Source organism: Molossus molossus, unplaced genomic scaffold (genome assembly GCF_014108415.1).
Source record: "Molossus molossus isolate mMolMol1 unplaced genomic scaffold, mMolMol1.p scaffold_m16_p_14, whole genome shotgun sequence".
NCBI lineage: Eukaryota > Metazoa > Chordata > Mammalia > Chiroptera > Molossidae > Molossus > Molossus molossus.
In genome coordinates, this window is record NW_023425349.1 from 45,786,317 (window position 1) to 45,810,368 (window position 24,052).

The 24,052-nt window shown below is 39.9% G+C and overlaps 1 protein-coding gene across 2 annotated transcripts in view; it reads right to left on the reverse strand.

Annotated features, from left to right (window-relative positions):
• The window catches only part of PCSK5 (proprotein convertase subtilisin/kexin type 5), a 435,012-nt gene that overhangs the window by 148,120 nt on the left and 262,840 nt on the right, over positions 1-24,052 (reverse strand). The window contains exons 15-21 of one of the 2 annotated variants that reach the window (XM_036260762.1): positions 20,426-20,528; positions 18,560-18,753; positions 15,403-15,487; positions 11,260-11,357; positions 10,717-10,846; positions 10,297-10,412; positions 1,509-1,703 (exon numbers count right to left, since the gene is read on the reverse strand). In XM_036260762.1, the coding sequence (XP_036116655.1) occupies positions 1,588-1,703; positions 10,297-10,412; positions 10,717-10,846; positions 11,260-11,357; positions 15,403-15,487; positions 18,560-18,753; positions 20,426-20,528 (842 nt within the window). In that variant the 3' untranslated portion in view covers positions 1,509-1,587. Of the gene's footprint in view, positions 1-1,508; positions 1,704-10,296; positions 10,413-10,716; positions 10,847-11,259; positions 11,358-15,402; positions 15,488-18,559; positions 18,754-20,425; positions 20,529-24,052 lie in introns of those variants that run through there. The other variant, XM_036260761.1, reaches the window with a different exon arrangement.

A 24,052-nucleotide genomic window follows, 5' to 3' on the forward strand; every position in this document is an offset into this window, starting at 1 on the left:
CTTGTGCCCACTTGTCAGCTCCTTCCTAGGATAATCTATATTGATATCATTCTTCTTCTCATCAGTGAGGCCAGTGACATCTTGGAAGTAAAAATAAAGTCTGTAAGATGCCTGGTCACTCCCAAAGCAAATGAGGTCACCAATGGAGCTTTGATATGAAAAATGAGGAAACCTGATATCAATTTATCCTCTCCAAAACAGAGAAACCAAAAGTGGTAAAATGATCTATCAAGCTTCCAAATTTCTGACCACTGATCCAAAACAGTTTTCGCATAATTCAGTCTGCTAGATTCCAGGATGTGTTTAGGGAGCCATAGAAAACCAGTGGAGATATTTCCAAGAAAACAGAGGATCTCAGTAACATTCAGTATACAGGTGTATCATAGCACAGTTATAGAGGGACAGAGGAGTGGGAAAATAACAGAACCAGGAGGGTACAATCATGCCGCCCATATTCAATTTCCAGTTTTATTTTCTGAAAATGAGAAGATGAAAAAACTTCTAATAAGCACCATTGAAAAAATGTTGCCCGGCCAACTTGGGCACGAGCTTAAATATTATTTAAATCAATCCCATTTCTTAAAAAATATAGGACCTTTTGGAAACTTTTGACTTCAGGAAGAAATTTCCTGCACCGTATCCCAAATGCTTTCCATCACAACAAATGGAATTTCTGGTGGGCTTTAAAAAAATGCTATGGGGACAATGGCTAGATAGCACCAAGAGATTGTGCAGGGTCTACAAAGCAAACACTCTGGATTTGGGGGAGCTGGATCAGTCTCAGCTATTTTGTGTAACTTTGCATTCTGTCCATCACCAATCTGACTATGCAGTGCAATCCCACTTGACCAGCTGTGTAAAATAACCCAGTCTACAATGGAAAAGCCAGTAGCAGCAAGTCTATCTGATGAAACCAGTGGAGCAGACTTATCAAGTGAGTATAATGCCAAAACCACATAATGCATGAAATAAATTATGTGTGGAAAGTATCAATGTTCAACTGCAAAGAACTAAGACAAACGACTCTGAACACAACTCTGCAGTATGGTCTAATGCCCTTAGGTCCCGTTTTCTGCCATTTCCCCCAGTGATGGACTCCAGCATGAAAAATGACTAATGCAAGGGCTTTTTGTTTCATTTTCATCTATGTCTACTCTTGTGACTTTTTTGAAAGGTATTTTTAGGCATCTCAAAGGGGGAAACAAGCAAGTAAATGCAAAAGGAAAAAAAAAAAAAATGGACCTTCAAAACCAGGGCAGGAAATCAAAGCATTACTTTAACGTCAAATTTTGGCATCAAATGCTTTGGTCATACAATACTGTCTCTGTGGTTCTGGCTGTTTAGCACTAAACACCCAGTTATAAAAGGTAGGCTTGTTGTAGGTTTATTATTTCTTTTCCATTTAAGTTCTGACAAAACAGTTCACCATCTCCCTGCACAGATTGAGAGAGAGAAAAAAAAGAAAGCAAGAAAGAGAGAGGTGGCTTGCTTGTTTTTTTTTTTTTTTTGCTTTTTTTTTTTTCCTTTTTAATAATAATATGGAGTAATCTATAGGTCTACAGGAACAAAGACATCTAGGATGGAAGCTCAGCCTTGGAATGTACATGTTTTGCAGCAAAGTTGTTGAAGAACTTTCCGCTGGCACAGATTGTTCTTTTTCACTAGCATACAGAAGCCTCCTTCCGCCCAGGACTCTTCCGTTGCTTTTCCAGGAAGTCAGCAAGAGAGAGGGGGAGTTGAAGACCAGAGCAGCATGATGTACACACATGGAAGAAGGTTTTGATTGGCCAGAGAGGCAGATTGGGGGATTGGAAGAGATCATTCAGGAGCAGTCAACAAGGAGGAAATTTGGTCCACCCAAAGTGATTTCAGTCAACAGCATTGTTTTTCAAGAAGAGATATTGCAGTCCAACGGTAAATGTGATTGACATCCATTTGTGAAAGGAAAAAAAGATTGAAAAAAGAATAAATTAGAAATCAATAATCATATAAGCAAGGAATTTTATTTTTAGAATTACCTAGATCAGAAAGTAATAGTAATTTATACTATATTTCACTGACTCTAAGACACTGGATTTAAGATGCAGCACTATTTTAAATACTACCAAGACAAAAATGCCTCTTATTTATTTAATTTTTTTTTTTTTGGTATGTGCCCCCAGCGGGAACTGAACCTGGGACTCTGGTCCGCAGGCCAATCAATGCTCCAGCCGCTGAGCTAAACCGGCCAGGGCCAAAAATGCCTCTTATTAAAGGAAGATACAATATTTACTTACCAATTATATGCTTATTGAAAGTATTTATTAAGCTTATATAACATGCCATTTTGTTTCTTTGAATATTGAACAGCATTTAATTTTGTAAGCAATTTTGAGCTGTAATTAAATTGAACTTAAGTAGTAGTAACCATGTGCTTCACTTGCCCAGACATCTCTGTGACTGTATTCACAGTCAATGACAACTATGTCACATCAACCTGGTGGGTCAAAAGCAGCTGTAAGCTGCCATGAATTATAAGATACATTTGATTTCAGAGAGGATAAAATGTAAAAAGAGGTATGTCTTAGAATCACTGAAATATGACAGTTGAAAAAGAATAAATAGCATATCCCTAAATGCAGTTGCCATGTGATTTGAAAAATGAAAAGCCTGGTAAGCCATTAATACTCATCCCTCATCCCCCCCCCCCCTCCTACAAATTTAATGGTCTTTATAATTGTAATATCTGAGAAATACACAGAATAAGAAAGCACAATAATACTCTGACCATCCATGAACCCATCACCCTTCAAAATGAGAGTATTTCTCAGTGGATCTGCCATGCTCTTATTTTCCTTCTTCACTTCTATAAGTAAACTCTTTAAAATTTGTGTTCATCATCCCCTTTTTTAAAAAAAAAAATTCAATTACAGTTGACATACAATATTATATTAGTTTCAGGTGTATAACAGTGATTAGACATTTATATACCTTTGTAGACATTTATCATCTCGATAAGTCTAGTACCCACCTGATACCATACATAGTTTTTCAATATTAATGACTATATTCCCTATGCTACACCATATATTCCCTTGGGACTATTTTTATAACGGCTAATTGTACTTCTTAATCCCTTCACCTTTTTCACCCATCCTCCCAAAACCCACCCAACTGGCAACCATCATTTTGTTTCTTGTGCCTATGTGTTTGTTTGTTTTGTTTGTTCCTCTATTTTTAGATTCCACATATAAACAAGATCATATGGTATTTGTCTTTCTCTAGCTGCCTTCTTTCACTTAACATAATACCCTCTAGGTCCATCTCTGTTGTTGCAAATGGCAAGATTTCATTCTTTATGGTTGAGTAACATTCCATTGTATATGTACCACCTGTTCTTTATCCATATGTCTATTGATGGACACCTAGTTTGCTTCCATATCTTGGCTATTGTACATTGCTATTTGCAATTAACACAGGGGTGCATATATCTTTTCAAATTAGTGTTCTGGATTTCTTCAGATAAATACCCAGAAGTAGATCTATTTTTAATTTTTTGAGCAACCTCCATACTGGTTTCCATAGTGGCTGCACCAGTATACAATCACACCAACAGTTCATGAGGTTCCTTTTTCTCCATATCTTCACCAAACTTTGTTTATTCACTTATTGATGATAGTCATTTTGACAGGTGTGAGATGAGAGCTCATTGTGCTTTCTATTTGCATATTCCTGATGATTAGTGATGTTGAGCATCTTTTTATATATCTATTGGTCATCTTTTAATAGGATTTTAATATCTATTGGTCATCTTTTAATAGGATTTTCTGCCCATTTTTTAATAGATTTTCTTTCTTTCTTTCTTTCTTTCTTTCTTTCTTTCTTTCTTTCTTTCTTTCTTTCTTTCTTTCTTTCTTTCTTTTCTTTCTCTCTCTCTCTCTTTCTCTCTTTCTTGTGTTATGTTGTGTGAGTTCCTTATATATTTTGGATATTAACCCCCTTATCAGATGTGTCACTGGCAAATACATTCTACCAATCAGTAGGTTTGTCTTTTTTGTTTGTTTGTTTTTTTGTTTCTTTTGATGGTTTCCTTCACGGTGCAAAACTCTTTAGTTTAATGTAGTTCTATTTGTTTACTTTTAGTTTGGTTTCCCTTGCCCAAGGAGCTGTCAAAAACAAAAAAAAGTTACTGAGAGCAGTGTCAAAGACTTTGATATGTTTTCTTATAAGAGTTTTATTTTGAGTCTTACATTTAAGTCTTTAATTCATTTTGAGTTTATTCCTTTATATGGTGTAAGAAAGTGATCCAGTTTCATTCTCTTCTGTGTGTCTGTCCACTTATCCCAATACCATTTACTGAAAAGACTGTCTTTACCACATTGTACATTCTTGCTTCCTTTGTCATAGATTAATTAATCATGTAGTTGTGGGTTTAATTCTGGGGTCTCTATTCTGTTTCATTGATATGTGTCTGTTTTTATGCCAGTACCATCCTGTTTTAATTATTATAGGCTTATAATACAGTTTGATGTCAGGCAGCATGATAACTCCAACTTTGTTCTCTCTTAAGATTGCTGTTGCTATTCAGGATCTTTTGTGGGTCCATATAAATTTTTGGATTATTTTTTCTAGTTCTGTGAAAAATGCCACTGGTGTTTTGATAGGGATTGCATTGAGTCTGTAGATTGCTTTGGATAGTAAGGACATTTTTACAATGTTCATTCTTTCTATCCATAAGCATGATCTATACTTCCATTTACTTGTATCTTCTTCAATGTGTTATTGTTTTCCAAGGACAGGTCTTTTACTTCCTTGGACACATTGTTCCTAAGTATTTTATTCTCTTTGATGAAAGTGTAAGTAGAATTTTCTTAATTTTTCTTTCTCACAGTTTGTTATTGGAGTACAAAATGGAACTGATTTCTGAATATTAATTTTGTATTGCACTACTTAACTGAATTCATTTATTAGTTGTAATAGTACTCTAGGGTTCTATGTAGTGTCATGTCCTCTGCAAATAATGACAGTTTTACCTCTTTTAGCCAGTTCAGATACGATTTATTTCTTTTCTGATTGCTGTGGCAATGAATTCCAATACTATGAGGAATAAAATGGTGAAAGTGAACATCCTTGTCTTATTTTTTATCTTAAAGGTTTCAGGTATTCACCACCGAGTACGATGTTAGCTCTGGGTTTGTCATATGTGGACTTTATTATGTTGTGGTATATGTTTCCTCTATCCCCACTTTGCCAAGAGTTTTTTTTATCATATTTGGATGCTGAATTTTGTCAAATACTTCTTATGAATCTATTGATATGATCATATGATGTTTCTCCTTCATTTTCTTTATATAGTTATCACAATTATTTGTGGATATTAAGCCAACACTGCATCCTAGGAACAAGTAAAAAGATCATACACCATAATCAAATGGTAATTTATTGCTGAATATCATTGAGAAATTGGCCTATAATTTTCTTTTTTTGGTAATGTCTTTGTCTGGTTTTGGAATCGGCAATGAAAGCCTTATAAAATGAGTACGGGAGCCTTTCGTCCTCTTCAACTTTTTGAAGTAGTTTGAGGAAAATAGGTATTAATTCTTCTTTAGATGTTTGGTAAAACTTGCCTGTGAAGCTATCTGGTCCAGGACTTTTGTTTGTTGTTGTGAGTTTTTTGATTACTGATGAATTTAGTTAGTAGTAATTTGTCTGTTTCAATTTTCTGTTTCTTCTTGATTTGGTGTTGGAAGATTATATGTTTTTGGAAATTTATCCATTTCTTCCAGGTTGTCCAATTTTTGGCATATAATTGTTTGTAGTATTTCCTGATAAGATTGTTTGGGACTCTCTATGCTTCCTGGACTTGGATGTTCATTTCTTTTTTTTTTTTTTTACCAGGTTAGGGATGTTTTCAGTCATTATTTCTTCAAATAGATTTTCAATCTCTTGCTCACTCTATTCTTCTAGTACTCTATATGATATAAATGTTGGTATGCTTTATGTTGTTCCAGATGTCCCTTAAACTATCCTCATTTAAAAAAAATATGTTTTTATTGATTGTTTGGAGAGAGTGAAACATCAATCGGCTGCCTCCTGCACATCCCCCACTAGGGATAGAACCAGGACCTCTCAGTCCATGGGATGATGCTCAAGCCACTGAGCCACACCACCTGGGCACTATCCTCATTTTTTAAAATGCATTTTTTCTTTTTGCTATTCTGATTGGATGTTTTATACTAACTTTTCTTCCAGGTCACTGGTTTGCTCCTCTGCTTTATCTAATCTACTGTTGATTCCTTTTAATGTATTCTTCATTGTAGTTAGTATTCCTTATTTCAAAAAATGTTCTTTTTTGTAGTTTCAATCTCTTCATGTGAGTTCTCACTAAGTTAATCTATTATTCCCGTAAGGTCCTTGAACATACTTATAACCAGTGTTTTGAACTCAGTACCTGGTAGATTGCCTTTTGTTTAGTTATTTTTTTTCTGGAGTTGTGTCTTTTTCTTTCATTTGGGACATATTTCATTGTCTCCTCATTTTGGCTGCTTCCATGTGTTTATTTCTACATATTATGTAGATCTGCTACTTCTCCCAGTCTTGGCAGAGTGACCTTATGTAGTTGGTGTCCTGTGGGGCCCAGTGGTGCAGCCTCCTGCTTACCTGGACCTGGTTCCCTTTGTTTGGGTTGTGTAACCTCCTGTTGTAGTTGAACCTTGATTGCTGTTGGCACACCAGTGGGTGGGATTGACCCTCAGGCTGAATGTCTGTGAGGATTGGCCATGACTACACTGACAAGTTGTGTGGAGGCTGATTCCACATAGAGGATGTTGCTTTAGTGGGCTCTGGTGCCCGCCGTGTCCAACTTTTGGAAATGTCTTTTGAGAAGCTGGTTGGGTGTTGCCCTGGTGTGGTCTGAGGCTGGCCACTGGGTATGTTGGTTCTGGGGCCTCTTGAGTGAGGCTCTGGTATATAGACCAACTTCAGTCACTGCCTAGGCCACCTAGTAGGAGCTATGAAGTGATCTGCAGTTGGTTATCACCTATGCTGGGCACCAAGGCTGGCTGCCAGTAGTGCTGGGCTTGGGGCTGCTTAGCAAGAGGAAGATGGCAAGTCATGGCTAGCTGCTGCTGCTTTGTGGACCTTTGAAAAATTTTAGGAAATTCTGCAGTGCAATCCAGGCAGGCCACTTTTGTAAGCTGCTGAAAGAGGTTTGATCTGGGTGTCCGCGTTGGGTGGGGTAGGGTCCCATGTAGTCACCAGATTAGGGCAAACAGTGTTATCTAGGTTCATGGAGAGTTCAGATTTGGCGCCCACTTGCACCGAGGTTTGGGGGAGGGCTCATCAACATCTGCTGGCACTTCCATGCCCAGATAAAACAGATCTGATCCTCTAGCCCTCAGCCTGAACCTAGTCAATTTGTTTCTTCCCCGTATATTCCTGATGCTTTTTGAGCTGCTGCCCTTGTACTGGAGCTTGTGGGTCAGAGAAAGTGGGTTTGTGAGCTCCTGAGTCTGTGCTCAGGCTCTTTGAGATCTGCAGCACCTAGGTCTCCAGCAGCTCTTTGACTTTCTTAGACACAAGCCACTGATTTTCATAGCCAGATGTTATGGGGACTTCTCTTCCTGGTACTAGTGCGCTGGGGCTGGGAGTCCTCAGGGTGGACCTCCGAGGCCAAGATATTCATCCTGATTCATGGTCACCATGCCATGAGTATGGGATCTGCCCATTCCGCCTCTCCTCCCCTCCTACCAGTCTCGACATGGCTTCTTTATATCCTTAGTTATAGCAATTCAGTTTAGTTAGTCTCCAGGTGGTTCTCAATGATGGCTGTTATATAATTCAGTTGTAATTTTAATGTGGTTGTGGGAGGAGGCGAGCACAGTGTTATCTATTCCACTATCCTGAAAAGAAGTTCAATACTCTCTTTCTTTAACTGACCTGAAAATAGACTCATCGCAAATTACTGTTCCTTCCCCACCACTGCCCACAATCCTGACACTCCACCCTACCAAAGTGCTATTGACATAACTTATTCCATGTTTGTCATGGTTTATGAAAGCAGTTAAAGCATCACCTTGAAATGACTGGTACCAAGTGCTATATGTGGAAATTTCAAATCACAGTGAGTCTGCTGGGTCAATCACTTAAAAAAAAAAAACTTCCTCTGTTTTCAGGTTACAAAATTATAAAAATTATGGTCATATTCAGATATAGGGGAACCCTGTTTTTAAGTAAGGGTAAAGAGCACTTGCTGGTAATTAAAAAGTGATACTCACATGGTCCTGGGGATGCCATCACCCAATCCTCTCACCCCAGTGTTGTGTGGTGAGAATCAGCCCTGGTCAAGGAAACCTTGGCACAGAGCCTGAGTGGGTCTGGCCTGTCTCTGCCAGACCCGTCATACATCAGAAAAGCTATGAAGATGCAAAATCACCTATGATGCTCCATGCAAACGAGACCATGAATGACGTGCTGTCACTGCCATTGCGTGCCCAGTTCTTTGTCAAGTCTTTTTGAGATTCCTAATAGTTGTGGAATAACCATACAAGGTCAGTAATATTATCCTTATTTTTACAGATGAGGAAAGTGAAGCCCATAGAAATTTATAACCTGCCCAAGGTCTGGATCCCAGATATGAACAGCAGCAGCATTCTGAATCCACGTTCTCCCAACCACAGCACTAGTCTGGCTCTTGTCAACTTCTCAAAGAGGAGCCATTTAAAGGAAGACAAAGAATAAATCCAGGGGAATAATCTTGCCAGGTAAGATTGTTCCAAATGCATACTTTTTTTCCTCTTCTATTTTCATAACAAATCAAAGATGTTTAGAACCACAACGGTTTGAGATAATTTTTTTCTACATCATTGACATATATTGTCCGCATAAAATCAAGGCACAGGTTTTATGGCCCCTTCAGTGTGAATTATAATGAGAGCTACAGTTCATAAGATGTTGGAGTTAGAATCATTTAAAGTCATTCATTTTACACATGGGGAAACCGAGGCTAGAGAAATGAGGGAACTTGCCATTTGACACACTGTCAGGGGCATGGAGTAGTCAGAGTTCCCCAACCTGGCTGTACATTAGAAATACCTGAGAAACTTTAAAAAATATACATGCTCAGGCTGTAACCCCAAGACCAATTCATTCTGAATCTTTGGGGGGAAGGTGTAGGGTTCCTGGCATTTTGGTTGAAAACTACTGGTGCAAAGAAAGAAAAATGGACTAAAATTACCTGGTTCTGTCATTAATTCTTATCCTCATGGGCTTGATGCCCAATTCAGATACCATTTGATTGTTTACTTACATATCAAACTTATAAACAATCAAAATAATAGAGTGGCAGTAAATTGGGGCATCTCCACATGAATTTATGCTGTTATTAAAAATGAAGTTTCTAAAGATTTTGTAAAAACATAGAATTATGTTTATATCTAATGCTTAGTGCAAAAAGGATATAGAATTCCGTGGAAAAAGATGGCAAAGAAATACATCAAAAACTAACTAGAAAGGCTATATATTATGATTCCAACTATATGACATTCTGAAAATGGCAAATCTATAGAGGAGTAAAAAATCAGTAGTGCCCTGACTGGTTTGGCTCAGCGGTTAGAGCATCAGCCTGTGGTCCTGAGAGACCCGGGTTTGGTTCCAGCTAAGGGCACGTATCTCAGTTGTAGTTTGTCCCCGGCCCTAGTTGGGTTGTGTAGGTGGCAACCACTCGATGTGTCCCTTTCACGTCGATGTTTCTCTCTCTCTCCCTCCCACTCTATCTGAACAAAAAATGGAAAAATGTCCTCGGGTGAGGATTAAAAAAAAAAAAATCAGTAGTTTCCTGGGGTTGGGGGGAAGGAAGGATAATAGGCAGACAACAAAGGATTTTTAGGGCAGTGAAACTATCCTGTATGATACTAAAACGGTAGCTACACATCATCAGACATTTGCCCAAACCCACAGAACATAGAATACCAAGAATGAATGCTAATGTAAACTATGAACTTTGGGTGATGATGGTGTGTCAGTGTAGAGTCAACAACTGTAATAAATGCACCACTCTGGTTTATTAATTAGGGCAAGTTAACTGATGATGTCTTAGCCAGTGGGACTATAGGTGATTTATTCCCTCTTGCAATTGAAAATATCCCCCAAGCCCACTGAAGGCATAAGTTCAAGATGAACGAATGCCATATCAGGCATGGCCTATCTGATTCATGCCTGCTAGTATCTTTTTTAAGTGGAAATATATTTACATTATTAGGCCTTACACTAGAAAGATCACACTTTGTTCAGAAGTTGAAAATGAGCAGTTGTACTCACCGTCTTTGCAGATGGCTCCCATCTGACACATTCCTAGGTCTAGGAGATACCCACTGGGGCAGCTCGTACAGTTCTTGAACCCTGGACCATTGCACGTCAAACAGCTGGTATCACATCTATGGGGAAGATGGAGAATATATCATCCTTTCGCACATCAGGTACAGGAAAAGATGTGTTTGCTATCAATGTCTTAAATCTCTCTTTGAAGATGACACAAAAATCTTTTAAAAAAATAACTGCTAGGTTTGGCAACATGAAAGAAAACCTGGCAGGTAGACAGTGTGATTTTAAAGTACTCCTGAAGCAAAAAATATACATCAAAGGTAAACTGGGTTAAAGCTGCAGGGCAATTTCATATTATTTATGAAGGTAAAGAACCCAGTACCCAAATGCTAGGGCTTGAGGGGCAGATCCACTTACTTTTTGCAGGATTTGTATCCATTCTCTGAAGAGTGGTCAAAGTAATAGCTGATACTACAGCTCTGCACACATCTCCCGTCCTCCATGAAGTAGCCCTGCGTGCAGTTAATGCAGCCATCAGCGCCTGCCCCTTCAAAGCAAGACAAACGCAGGAAACAGATCCTCAGAAGTTGCATGATGGGCTGCTTCTCCCACCATTTGTGAAAATGTCATTCATATTTTGTAATTTGAAGAGTTTAAATGTAATATTTGTGCTTTTTCTTACATTCTTGGGGGGGGCCTTTAAATTGAACCCATTTTCCCAAGCATCAGCTCTTTGGGAAAGAGGAGATATCACTGAGATATTTAAGTTTCTCAATGAGGACAGGATGCCGAGGACTGACTTGATGAGAACACATGCATCATTATCAGAACATAAATACACTTCTCCAGCAGTGACTTTGGAAATATCAAGTGGTCCTGCATGAGTGACGGCTACAAACAGATAAACAAAAGCCGAAGCACAGCCGGAGGAGTTAAAGGAAGGGGTGGGTGAGAAGGTACCAGCACAGGTGGCGCAGAAGCGGTGACAAGGCTGACAGTCCTGGCCACTGAAGTACTGTCCGTCCTCACAGGCGATGGAACACCGGGACCCCTGCAGGCTGAAGACATGGACACAGACAAGCATGATCAAGGCAGAGGCAACGACCCCTCAACTCCATATGTAGCAAATACAGTTCCCCCTAGAGACCTGTGGATTTGGCAAAGCTTCAAAGCAAGGGAAACATCCCTTGTACCTCCTATTTTTCGCCTCTTGCTGCTCCAGTGCTTGTCTGCACCTTATTATAACAATGTCTGTGCCATACACATGTGCTACAAGCTTTGGGCGCATTCCTCTGAACTGTTAGACTGGCTGACACATCTTACAACCCAGGGGTTTTAAAAAGCATTTTAGTGACAAAACACATGACCTAATAATATGCCTAATAATTCCCTGATATCCAGACCTACTACATAATACATTTAAAAGTCACTTCATAATTATAAATGCAGTAGGAACTAAGTAAATAAACTACAGCTGAATTATGGGGCACCACCATCCCTGCCTAAACTCCCAGGGGTAGCTTTTTTTGCTTTCAAGTGTTTCTGATTTTAGTTCTTGTTGGTTCCCATAATAGAATTTTAATATACTTTGGTCTCCATTTCTTGATTTATTTTAAACTGTAATGAATAATTTAGCACAATTACCTATCTACACTGATGCTTCCCGAAACATCTTAACTTTTTCTTTAATTACTATTTAGTGTTTCTAGACATAATCTGTACCATATTTTCTCTGTCTTGCACATGTAGTATCCAATGAGTTGCTACAATGTCAAATAAGGAATCTATATTTTTTTCACTCTCCTACATTCTATATCAGTTATGGTATTTCTCATAGTATACAGATGGATTCTTAAAATTCAAAATAAATTAATAGAATTTTCACTATTTAATATACAAATATTACACACTTAATAATTAAATAGTGTGACTGGAGCCAGGGAGGACATGTAATCCTAGGTCACCAAATAGATCATCATAGAAGATGGGTATCTAAGCAACAGAGTCAATGAGTTCTCCTTTCTTAGATTCCTCATAGTGCTCCAATTCCCATCTTATTTGACTTTGCTTTACATAGATTATACTAACTATACAAAGTAAATTTATTTCAGCAAAGAAATTTGGAAAATAAATAGATAAAAAAAAAATCCCAAACAATCCTTCTAACATTTTAATCCATTTCCTTCCAGTATTTTATGCAGAGATATTTTCTCATGTATGTTCTTGGCCACTATTTAAAATTGTACAGATCTTGAGCAAGATGGTCAACCCAGAAGCCCCTAAGGAGACTCCAGGGAGCCTCAGAGACTGCGGCAGCATAGCTGAATGTGTTCTCCATTCATAGATGTCCTCACTGCCCGGAGAGAGCTGTCATTTAAAAAGAACATTCTGGCCCTGGCCGGTTTGGCGCAGCGGTTGGAGCGTCGGCCTGCGGTACAGAGAGACCCAGGTTCGGTTCCCGCTAAAGGGCACGTACCTCAGTTGCAGTTTGTCCCCGGCCCTGGTTGGTCGTGCGGGTGGCAGCCACTCGATGTGTCCTTTCACGTCAATGTTTCTCTCTCTCTTTCTTCCTCTCTCTCCCTCCCACTCTATCTGAACAAAAAATGGAAAAATGTCCTCGGGTGAGGATAAAAAAAAAAAAAAAAAAAGAACATTCTGCCCAGCTGGTGTGGCTCAGTGGTTGAGCATTGATCCATGCACCACGAGGCCGCAGGTTTGATTCCTGATCAGGACACATGCCCAGGTTGTGGGCCTGATTCCCAGTGTGGGGTATGCAGGGGGCGGCCAATCAATGTTCTCTCTCATTGATGTTTCTATCGCTCTCTCTCTCCCCCTTCCTTTCTCTCTAAAAAACAATAAAGGGGGAAAAAAACAGTTAAAAAAAGAACATTCCCTCTGCCCTGGCTGGAGCATCATCTCATACACCAAAAGGTTGTGGGTTCAAATCCTAGTCAGGGCACATTCCAGAGGCAACTGACCGATGTTTCTCTCTCCCTTCCTCTCTCTAAAATCAATTAAAAAACATATCTTTGGGTGCAGATTAAAACAATGTTTAAAAGAATATTCCTTCCCTTTCTGTAGAGCTGGAGAAAAGAACACTGCATCAAATGGACCCTTTTTGGGAGGAAACAGGACCACCAAAAAACTTGCCCAAGTTTTAAAAAGCCGCCTAGTTTTTCTAATAAAGGACATTACTTCTGAGGTTGGCATTCATCCAGCAGGAGAGAGGCTGCACTGTGAGAGAAAGGCCTGGCCTGAGTGGGCCGTGCAGCAGAGGGCAGTCACTGGGAACCCTGAAGCTTTTGGCTGCTTCCAAAATATAGGGGTGACCTGGCTAGTGGGCCTGGCCCGGGGCACTCCCGTGCACTGTGACAAACTGGCCAGGTTACCCTCGCGCTGCCCCACCTGCTCAAGCACTGTGGCTCCTGAGTGTGGCTAAGGAACGGAATTCTAAATTTCAGTTAACTTCAGTCTAAATTTTACAAATTGGCACGTAAAAATTTGCCAAACTTAACTAGGTTTGGAGCAGCTCAGCTACTTCATCTACCTTTTATAAAATCTAAATACAGATAAAAAAAATATTGTCCGAATTGAGATGTAGTTTAGGGGTAAAATACATACCAGGTTTCTAAGAGTGGGTACAATAACAAGAAAAGAATGTAAAATATCTCACTAAAAGTCTTTTTATATTGATTACATGTTGAAATGATAATATTAAAATAAATTTTACCTGTATCTTTTTAAAAAATGAACATATGTGGCTCTCATTTCTACTGGAGAACAGTGGTTGACTTCATATATACAATACATTCAACAATAAAGATAAGTTAAAATAAATAAATAAATAAATAAATAAATAAATAAATAAAATGTTCCCTAAGAAATAATCTTAAATAACCTTTTATTTTTCATGGACCAATTACGTGTCAGATATTGGAGTAAGTGCTTTGTAAATGTTATCATGGCTAATCCTTACCATAATCCAGAACATAGGGGTTTTATCACCATTTTACAGGTGAGAACATTGAAGCGCAGAGTGGCTGAGTTGGCCAAGGTCACACAGCTGATAAACAGCAGGGGCAGATTGAATCCACGTCTAACCTCCTTCTCTTTTTATTATACCAATCTGTTCCTCCACCAAACAGAAGTAGGCTGACTAGACCGACATTTGTCAAGACCGTCTTGAGACGAAAGGTACTACGCAAACTAATACCGAATGCGTTTATGAAAAATAAAGCCACAGATAATAAATCTAAATAAAAATGATGTTGCAGTATTACTAATGAGAAGAATTACCTGCCTGACCCTGCTTATTTCACTTCTAATCCAAGGTAGAAACAGGGGTACCATCAACACGTGAAAGGGATCAAGTGCAGCAGAATTCTAGCACCACGTAAACCCAGGGTCCTGCTCCTCATTCAATGTAGGATGGTTTGACCTTTTCTCTAATCAAGAAAGATGACCTAATTCAGTTGAGCTCCATGTTGTTCTCTTAAAGAATCATCCACTACAGTAAGTCCTCACTCAACATTGTCAATAGGTTCTGTGACTTTAATTGAAATGATGTATAACAAAGCCAATTTTACCACAGGCTAATTGATATAAGCTGGATCTGTCTTTGGCCATGAGCAAGTCATCCATTCAAGGAAAACATCTCTGGGTATTAAATCTGTGTGCTGATGATAGCATAATGAAACCAAGCAGGTTCTTAAGATAAGAGCATGATTAGCTATATGGAGAGAAATAATAAAGATAAGGGGATAGTTTCTGACCAGAGAAGAATGAATCAGGGGGATGAGAGGTAACACACTGGCATTACTTGCACAGTAACCCATGACTGGCACACTGCCAGTTGTATGAAGAAAGCCTCTCCAATGGCCATTTTTATTACTTGTATCTGAGCCATCTTTTCTAAAGAGAATTTTATTTGGTTTATAAACCTTCCTTAGCCAAGAGGGCATCCACTCTTTCACATATAATGGTAGAGATAATGCAAATAAATAGCAGCCAAGTGTTTGAATGGGAGTCAAACCAAGGGTGATGGTAAGAGGGTTATTTATGGAGAAGCTCCCTGGGCTATTACGCAGTCCTTCACTGTCTTACCTTAACCCATCCTTACATTCTGTACAGTTGTGGGACTCAGTACATGTCTTGCAGTTTTCACTGCATTTCCGGCAAAGATTTTTCTCTGTCAAAAAAAAAAGAAAAAAAATATATATATAATGGTTATGAATCAGCTGGTCAACTGGATTCCATAGAAGCATGTGGAGATGTTCCAGTGTTTGCTAACGTATGCTATAGTACACATGGTCTTGAGCAGGAAATTGTAGGAAAAGCCTCACAATCAACATTTGCTATCACTTCTCAGCAAAGCAAATGCAGGTAGGAATTGTAGCATTGACAAATACCTTAGAGAGATCTACCATTTTGCAGACAAAAGAACTACAACTCACTTAATTCTTAGTTGAATGATTTATTGGCTTTCCCCCGCCTCTTCCCATTTTTTCTCCCAAGAAGAGTTTCCTATCTTTCAACCATGAAAATCCCACTAATGATGCTGGGCAACACCACCATGTCAGGGTTGAGAAGCAATGCCTGTGGCTGGGGAAGGAATGATTGCCCCCAGGCTCATAGCTTTTAGGACTCCTCTGATGAACTCCACTATAAGAGGAAACCCACGTTTAAGACTGCAGGGTAAGGATTATTTCTTGCATTATCTAGAACAGTGTCTTGTACTTACTTTATAGTAGCTGTGGAATTAATATGTTATTATATTTCAGATAATATCTGTAGTTCTGGAGAATAGCAATATATTTGATTGAACAAGTATACTGTGAATACTGGCTTTCCTGTTTAATACCAACACAGCTCCTCATTGGGGAAAAACGGGAAATGTATGATACGTTTATAGTTAAAAATGGTGATTTGTTACATTACGGTAAGGCCTTTTGTTTGGGTGAAATTTTTCTGGAGACCTGACACCTTCTCTGAGATGCAAGTAGATTCTACCCACATGTATGTGTAGAACTGAATGAAGCTTTGTTCATAGGCTTCTCTTCCTCCATTTACTCTTGAAATGTTGGTGTTCTTCAGGGTTCCACAGAGAAACACTGCTTTAATGATCCTTATAACAACCTCCTGGAGGTCCATCTCCTTTTTCAAGTCTAAGCTCCTCGACATAAAATATAAAGTTCTTTACCACCTCCTCGGAGTTACCACACCCCCACCCATACCACCACCCCCTCACTGTGTCACTGAGAATACGGGACATGGCATAGGATCTGAAGTCAGAGGACCTAGATTTGCGTTCTGCTTTTAGCATTGCCTATGGGCAAGTTCAGGGTCTGTCTTCTTCCATTTATGAAATACCTACTACAATGATGCCTACCTCTCCGCTTGTCTTGAGGAACTAATGAAATTATTCAAGGGATCGGAATGAACTTTAAAGCACTGTGATATGCTAGCAGTAATTATTACTAGTACTGATCACACATGATCACTAGTTTGTATGTAAGTGGGCACATCGAAGGAGGAAACTATAACAACAGGCAATTATGTAGGAGAGAGAAGCATAGACCACTCTTCTTAGCCAAGTAACTGTTTGAATAGCCTTCCTGCAGGCTTCTGGAAAGAGTACTGACTCAGTTATCCTGATCCTGTCATATACCATCCAGAAAAAATTTCCTTTGCAAGGTTCAGCTTTCTGGATAGAATTTTGACTCCCCTATCCCCCTGTCCCCCCAAGAATACTGCTTACTTCTGTGGATCCCTTATTCCCCTCCCACTCCCATTTCCTCCTTTCTCCAGCAAGTTGTAGCTCATGTTCCAAATTCTGGGAAAATCAAGGAATACGGGAGAATCACCACCCATTGTTCCAAGTTAAGCTCTCTCAGCTTCACCCCATTGACCACCCAGAGGAATGCCTGTCTTTGAATCAAGAATTAGACTTCTTAAAAAGCAAGAGTATTCACTTCAGAATTCTTGCCTGATTTTTAAAAACACAACTTTTGTTCCTTTACACTTGAGGTTTCCTCTCTCTTAAGTTGTGCAGCAACATGACATTTTAGTGTCATACACCATGGTGTGATACCCTTGTGAAGACAAATTACTGAGAATTCAGAAATAAGGCAAAAGATACCTGCAGCCTTTTCCAGGGCCATAGCAGAGCACTAACAGGTAGGTAGGCATGTTCTAGGATTGCTTAATTCTCTAGAGAATGTTCTTTTGCCTTTTTACTAATGACAGTTAATTAGCCCCGAACTCTGTGAAGAACATGTTAATTTACAGATTTTTGTTTGGTAAACTTGCAAATGATAGCCATCCATTTAAGAAAAGAAGCCCCAAATTCTAGTTGTATTGATTGCCATGTTGGAAATTATTTGTGTCTAATTCAGCAAACAGATTTTATTTAGCCTTTCCTAGTGGGTTATAATACTTGATAGTCTCTGAACTCATACCTTGTAGGTTCTCATTAATGGGCTGAACAAGTCTTTGACATGTGTTCATCCTTCATTTACACAAAGGTCATGTTTTTTGCACTCTTTGAAAAGTATACTTCAGTAACACACTGGCCTGGTCCTTTGGCTAGTGTGCAGAAAAGAGCTGTCTTCTGAAAGCCTGCTCATAGGTTGGGAATTGGGAACTTGGATTTCAGGAGGGTGTCCACCATCCCAGCAGGTAAGAAACAGTATAGTTTACATTGAACCCCTGCTTTCCTTCTAGGAGTCTGGAATTTTGGAAAGGGCCTGGCAGAGAGTGCCTTCATAACCACCGCCAGTGCCCATCATGGCACTGAGTCCCTGTGGAGGTTCCCATGTGGAACGTCACACACTGTCACTGGGGAAACTAAGTGCATCCTGTGTGACTCTACTGGGAAAAAACTCCTGGAAGCTTGGGCCTGGCTTCTAATGGACTTTGTCCCATGAACCTCTTCCCTTTGCTGATTTTACTTTGTATCCTTTTCCTGTAATTAATCATAACTGAATACATCAGCACAACTATAAGATGAGACTTGTGGGTATGCCTCACAAGTCTCTAAATCTCGGTATGAATTTGAGGACCCCCCCGACACAGGCCTTTTGACCTACATTCTTTTTTTACAGAACAACTCTAAATCATTCTCTTAAAAACAATGGACCTAGATACTGGTTGATGTTAAGCAAGGCCTAGATGTCACAGAAGAGGAATATTCCTTCCAAGGTCGCGCAAATGAAAACCTCACATGTGTTCTCGAAAACCCAGCCATTTGAGATCCACTCACTGGTGTCCTGATACGATCCGTCGGGACAGTGAGGAGCACAGCTGCTGGCTTCTTCATTCAGGAAGTAGCCGTGCTTACAGGACAGGCACTGGTCGCCGTGGCTGCCGAAGCAGGACTCGCAGTTGGGAGCGCACTTTCTGCACCGCTTCTTGTCGGCGTGGTAGTGGCCCGCCGGGCAGCTGGACACACAGACCCTGTGAGCAGAACAATGGGAGAGAAGGGCAGCGTCACCAGTGACCCAGTCCCCAAACCCCTTCTACCCCACGATGGTAACACCGCAGCCAGATTCTGCTGGTCGCAGCCCCTTCCTGTGAAGGGTGCTGACGGGGCAATGCGGTTACACGAGACCAAGTCCACCAAGTCAGGCGTGTCTTTGGTCCAAACCGCTTTCCCTTGTGGTTCTAGCTTTATAAAGGGGTTGATGGTTAGACATCGAGTCTCAAGAGGAAGGTTATGGCATTGGGTTGAAGGGAAAATACGTGGGAAGCCTGGTTTTATACAAATGGTCACTCACAAGGGGTTACTTCTGTTTCTGTGTGTGTGCCATATGGATTGTATGTGTGTGGTGGTGGTTATATGCTGTTGTCTAAATTAATATAAATATATTTAAAGTTATGTTGATGATAAACAAAGAAGTTTTTTTTTTTTTAAGTTTAATGGAAGGACAAGGCTTTATTTATTCATCCAACAAATATTGACCAAGTACCAATAAAATGGCAAGCATTTTGCTACCAAGTCTAGGAGATAATAGAGGTGCTGAGTAGCCAAGGGCCTTTCCTTTAAGGGATTTAAATTCTAGCAAGGATGTAAACAGGAATTGGAACATGTCTGCGTCTGTCTGGGCGACTGGAGTGTGGATTTGCCAAAAGCCAGCTCCCTATCATGAGTTTTCGCCTGAAGGAGGAGAGAGAGGGTGGCAGGGATGTGAGTCATGCCTCCGTTTGGACAGTCATTGTTCCATGGCCCAGTCCTTAGACCCCCATTTGCAGAACTTGAGGCAGAACCCAGGGACACAGGGGCAAAGCAGGTCTGTCTCGGCCCAGAGCAGAATAGTGAGGAGGAGCAGGGACCAGCACTTTGCTGTGGGAGGGCTTGCACATAGGGGGTGTAGGAAGGCAGATGCCTTCAGCCCATGACCTGGCATGAAGGGAACATACAACTGTGGCATCAAACAGCAGCAGGACAGGGAAAAGCGTGGAGGAGAAGACCATGCAAGTGCGTAGCTACTTCCTCCCCACCATCCTTCCAAATGTGAGAAAAGACCTGTGCAGCTTCATCGCATGTATGCAATATGTTCTGCTGAGTGAGCTCTGACTCCTGGTGACCCTGTGAATGAGTGATGTCTACGATGTCCTGTCCTCAGCAGCCCTGCTCAGCTTCTGCAGGCTCCTGCCTATGGCATCCTTTATAGAGTCAATCCATCTCACGCTTGCCCTTCCTCTTTTCCTGTTGCCTTCTCTTTTCCCAGCATCACTGTCTTTTCCCAAACCCTGCCTTCTCGTGATGTGCCCAAAGTAGGAGAGCTTCAGTGTGGACATTCTCGACTCTGTAACAATGTTTCAGGCTTCATTTGCTTGCGGACCCACTGTTTGTCTTTCTGGTGGTTCTGGGCATCTAAGAACTCTCCTCCAACACCATACTTCAAATGAGTCCATTCCTTTTTCTTTGCAGGTACACTTTGTAATTCAGTATCGGTTTCACCATTTTGAACGTATAAGGAGGCAGCAGGCTTGTACAACAGTACATTTTCTGCGCTTTTAGGTCCTGCTAGGTGGACATCATCATGCCTGGCTCACAGTGACCCTGTGGGAACACACAGGAACATGCGGGGTCTGCTGAGGGGTTGTGGCTTGGCCTCACTCTTACCTCGTGTTGTTTTTCAGCTTGTAGTAGTAGTGCAAACAGTCACTGCAGTGGTCCGGTCCCGGCCCATCACAGCCGACCTCACTGCACTCAGGGTCACAGGGACCTTTCCAGAAGAAATGAGAACAACGCTTAGAAAAAATGATGGTAGGTAGGTTGGCTTTACCTTGAATTTGGTATAAAACAAGACTTTTTTTTTTCCTTATGCAGTGAGAGTTTCTTTAAGATGGAGGAATCATGTTCAGTGTGGCTATCAGCTCAGAGATGAACTTTTGACTTTTTTGGGGGAAACCCCATTACCTAAGTATCAAGCATGTAAATCCTAGTCATGGCCTGGTCTTCAAAGCACACATGGCTTCCTTGTGGGAGGTAACAAATATTTCAGCATTCAGATGAACAATGCCACTGTGGTAAATGGAAAGAAACCGATCGCAATTAAACATGATAACAATAAAAATGTTGGATTTATAGAAAAAATGAGAAGTTCAGCTGTTGACAGAAAAGAAAAAAAAGGGTATTATTATCCAATGCTTGGACCGGATTGCCTGTCTTTTCCAAGGTCATTAAAGCCACTGAATACCTGTGAGATACCGTAGCCAGCCAGAGACAGCATTATGGTATCTGGCACAAGCTAATCAGCATCTCGTTTTGGGTTACAAAGCAGGTACTTCAGGCACAGATAATAGATTTAAAATTGTATCCTACCTACAGGCCAATGGGCAACTCAACAGAAGAAAAGTACACATAAATTTTTAAAATGCGATGACGCTTAAAGTGTTCCAGATCTGGGATGAAGGTTCCTAATCTCTCTTGTTACATATTCTTTGGTATAAAACTAGAGAGAATGCAGTCAGAAAACAAATTCCAGAGAGATGGAACTACCTGGTGACCGACGAAAAGCTTTCTAATGACAGGACTGTTATAGACATTTTGCTCTATTGAACTAACTCCCCTTTTTCCTTGTTCTCCATATTTTGGGACATTTGGCCTCATAATCTTAAAGCTCTTTCCCATTGAAAATTCATATGATTGTAACTAGCAATAAAACATAGTGCATTAACCCGGCTGGTGTGGCTCAGTGGTTGAGCGTCGACCCATGCACCAAGAGGTCACTGGTTCGATTCCCGGTCAGGGCACAAACTCAGGTTGTGGGCCCTATTCCCAGTGGGGGACATGTAAGAGGTGCCCAATCGATGTTCTCTCTCATTGATGTCTCTCTCTCTCTCTAAAAAATTTCTCTCTATATATCAATAAAGAAAAAAATGTATTAAAACAAAACAAAACATAGTACATTAAATGTACAAACCATACTTACTTTAATCAAAAGGACCTACTGTTGAAACTTGGTCTCCTTCAGTCATTATGGGACTATGTTCTAAAATTACTGAATCATGGGGCGTGAAATGGTAGAACTGGGGAAGAATGAGTCAATACTCTCATTTTACTGGTGAGAAAATAGATTTTCCAAGAGTTACAATGGCTTGCCCAGCATCACACAGCTAGAAGGTTTGGAATCAATACATGTCCTGATTTTTAGTCCAGGTCTCCTACTTGGAGTAAGTCATCTACTAGAGATGACCTTTAGATCTGTGTGGAAACGAGTCATTTAGAAATGCTTCAAACTTGCAATATATTTCTGATTTATCTCAAGAATGTGACAACATTGTTTTAGCTCTATGGCAGACAAGAAGAGGATGCCTCTGCTGTGTAAGTTCAGCTAACTCTGGGTCCCAAGGTCCCTGGAATTCAAAGAAATGGCACAGGGACTGGGTTGTGGGATACCGTCTGTGCTTCTAGACAGCCTGGGTTCTTTACAGGTAAAAACCACAGCTCCAAGGAACAGGAGTCATGGGTGGCCCTAAATTTTCACCAGATGATTTCTACAGTTACTCCTCCTCCCACAAAGAAACATTCATTCTTGCTATATGCCAACGGGCCCGGCATGATGAGTTCACATACTGTGTTTCTTTTAGAATCTTAAACTGTCCCAGATGCAAACCAGCATTTTAGGTTGCAGGGTAATAATGAAATAATTGTTTTTGTTCTCTCACAAGTGCCAGTGTGAACATTTTGAAGATGAAATGAGAAAAACTACAAAGATGTATAATTGTTCATAATGTTAACATTACCAAAGCATTCCATAAGGCACATAGTAATAGGATGCTATTATGTTCCATTTATGCTTTTGGATCTACTTTCTCCTATCAGAGAAAACAAAATGGTTTATTGGTTATATAATATGAAAGTAATATTACAAGCTCTAAGCAAAATAATACAAAATCTAGCTCTGGTTAGCTAAATTGGACTGAGTTATTCAAGCTGATTATTGATTCTGGGATACTACCTGCTTAGAATAGAAGAAACTACATACACATTTAGTGATTAACAAAGTACTTTTATCTTTAGTATCTGGAAAAAGAATTTCAGAGAGCTGCAGGAAAAATATATTTCTCCTCTAACGGTACATTAAATTGCTGTTTACCAACAGTTCTTCATTAGAAGAAGCTTTGTTCATTAAGCATTATGTATCTTATTCCAGGAATCAGAAATATATTGGGAAGAAGAAAAAAATTGCAGATGGTATGGCTACAGTACTTAAACTGCCCCAGAAAAATCAACTCTAAAACAAGCAAAATGGTTAGATAAATATGCAACAGTTAATAGATTTCCTATACTAGGTAGAAAACATGAAATGTTTTCCACAATAGCAACAAGACCCAAAATAGGAATCATGCTAACACTACATAAAATTAAAAGATTTCAATAAAATGGGATGTGGTTTATGTTTTGGATGGAAAGAGTGCATATTATAAAACAATTCTTCCATTATATTGCGTGTAAATTCAAATTAAATTACACTGGGATTTTTTTTTAATTGTCACCTGAGGATATATTTTAGAGGAAGGGAGAAATATCAAAGTGAGAGAGAAACATCTATCAGTTGCCTTCTGTGTGCTCCCCAACCGGAATCCAACCTGCAACCTAGGTATGTGCGCTGACCCGGAATCCAACCCACAACCTTTTGGTGTACAGACAACCCTCCGACCAGAGCCACCCAGCCAGGGCTCCACAAGGATTTTAAAGGGGAAAGTAAGAATTTCTATGAGGCTCTGACTAGTTTGCTCAGCAGCAGAGCTTCTGCTTGCAGACCAGTGAGTCACAGGTTCAATTCCGGCCAAGGGAACATACCTGGTCCTGGTCAGGGTCACGCGGGAGGCAACCAGTCGATGTGTCCCTCTTATGTAGATGTTTCTCTCTCTCTCTCCCTCCCACTCTATCTGAAGACAAATAGAAAAATATCCTCGGGTGAGGATTTACAAAAAAGAATTTCTAAGAAAACAAGCAGATGTTCAACAGATATTAAATATATATCATGAAATCAAAAAATACAACAGTGTGGGTGCTGCTGGTCTAAGAATTACTAGATTGATATATCAGAAAATATGGTACCGGAAGAGACCCTGGCATAAGAATTTCACTATATTGTTATAAAGAAAAGATCTTAAATTATTAAAAAAGGATGGTAACTCAGGTAACAATGTTAGTTTGTTTGGAAAATACAGAAATTCGTTTCACACTATATGTCATAATCCAAAGGAAGTTCCGGATGGATTAGTGGCTAAATATAAA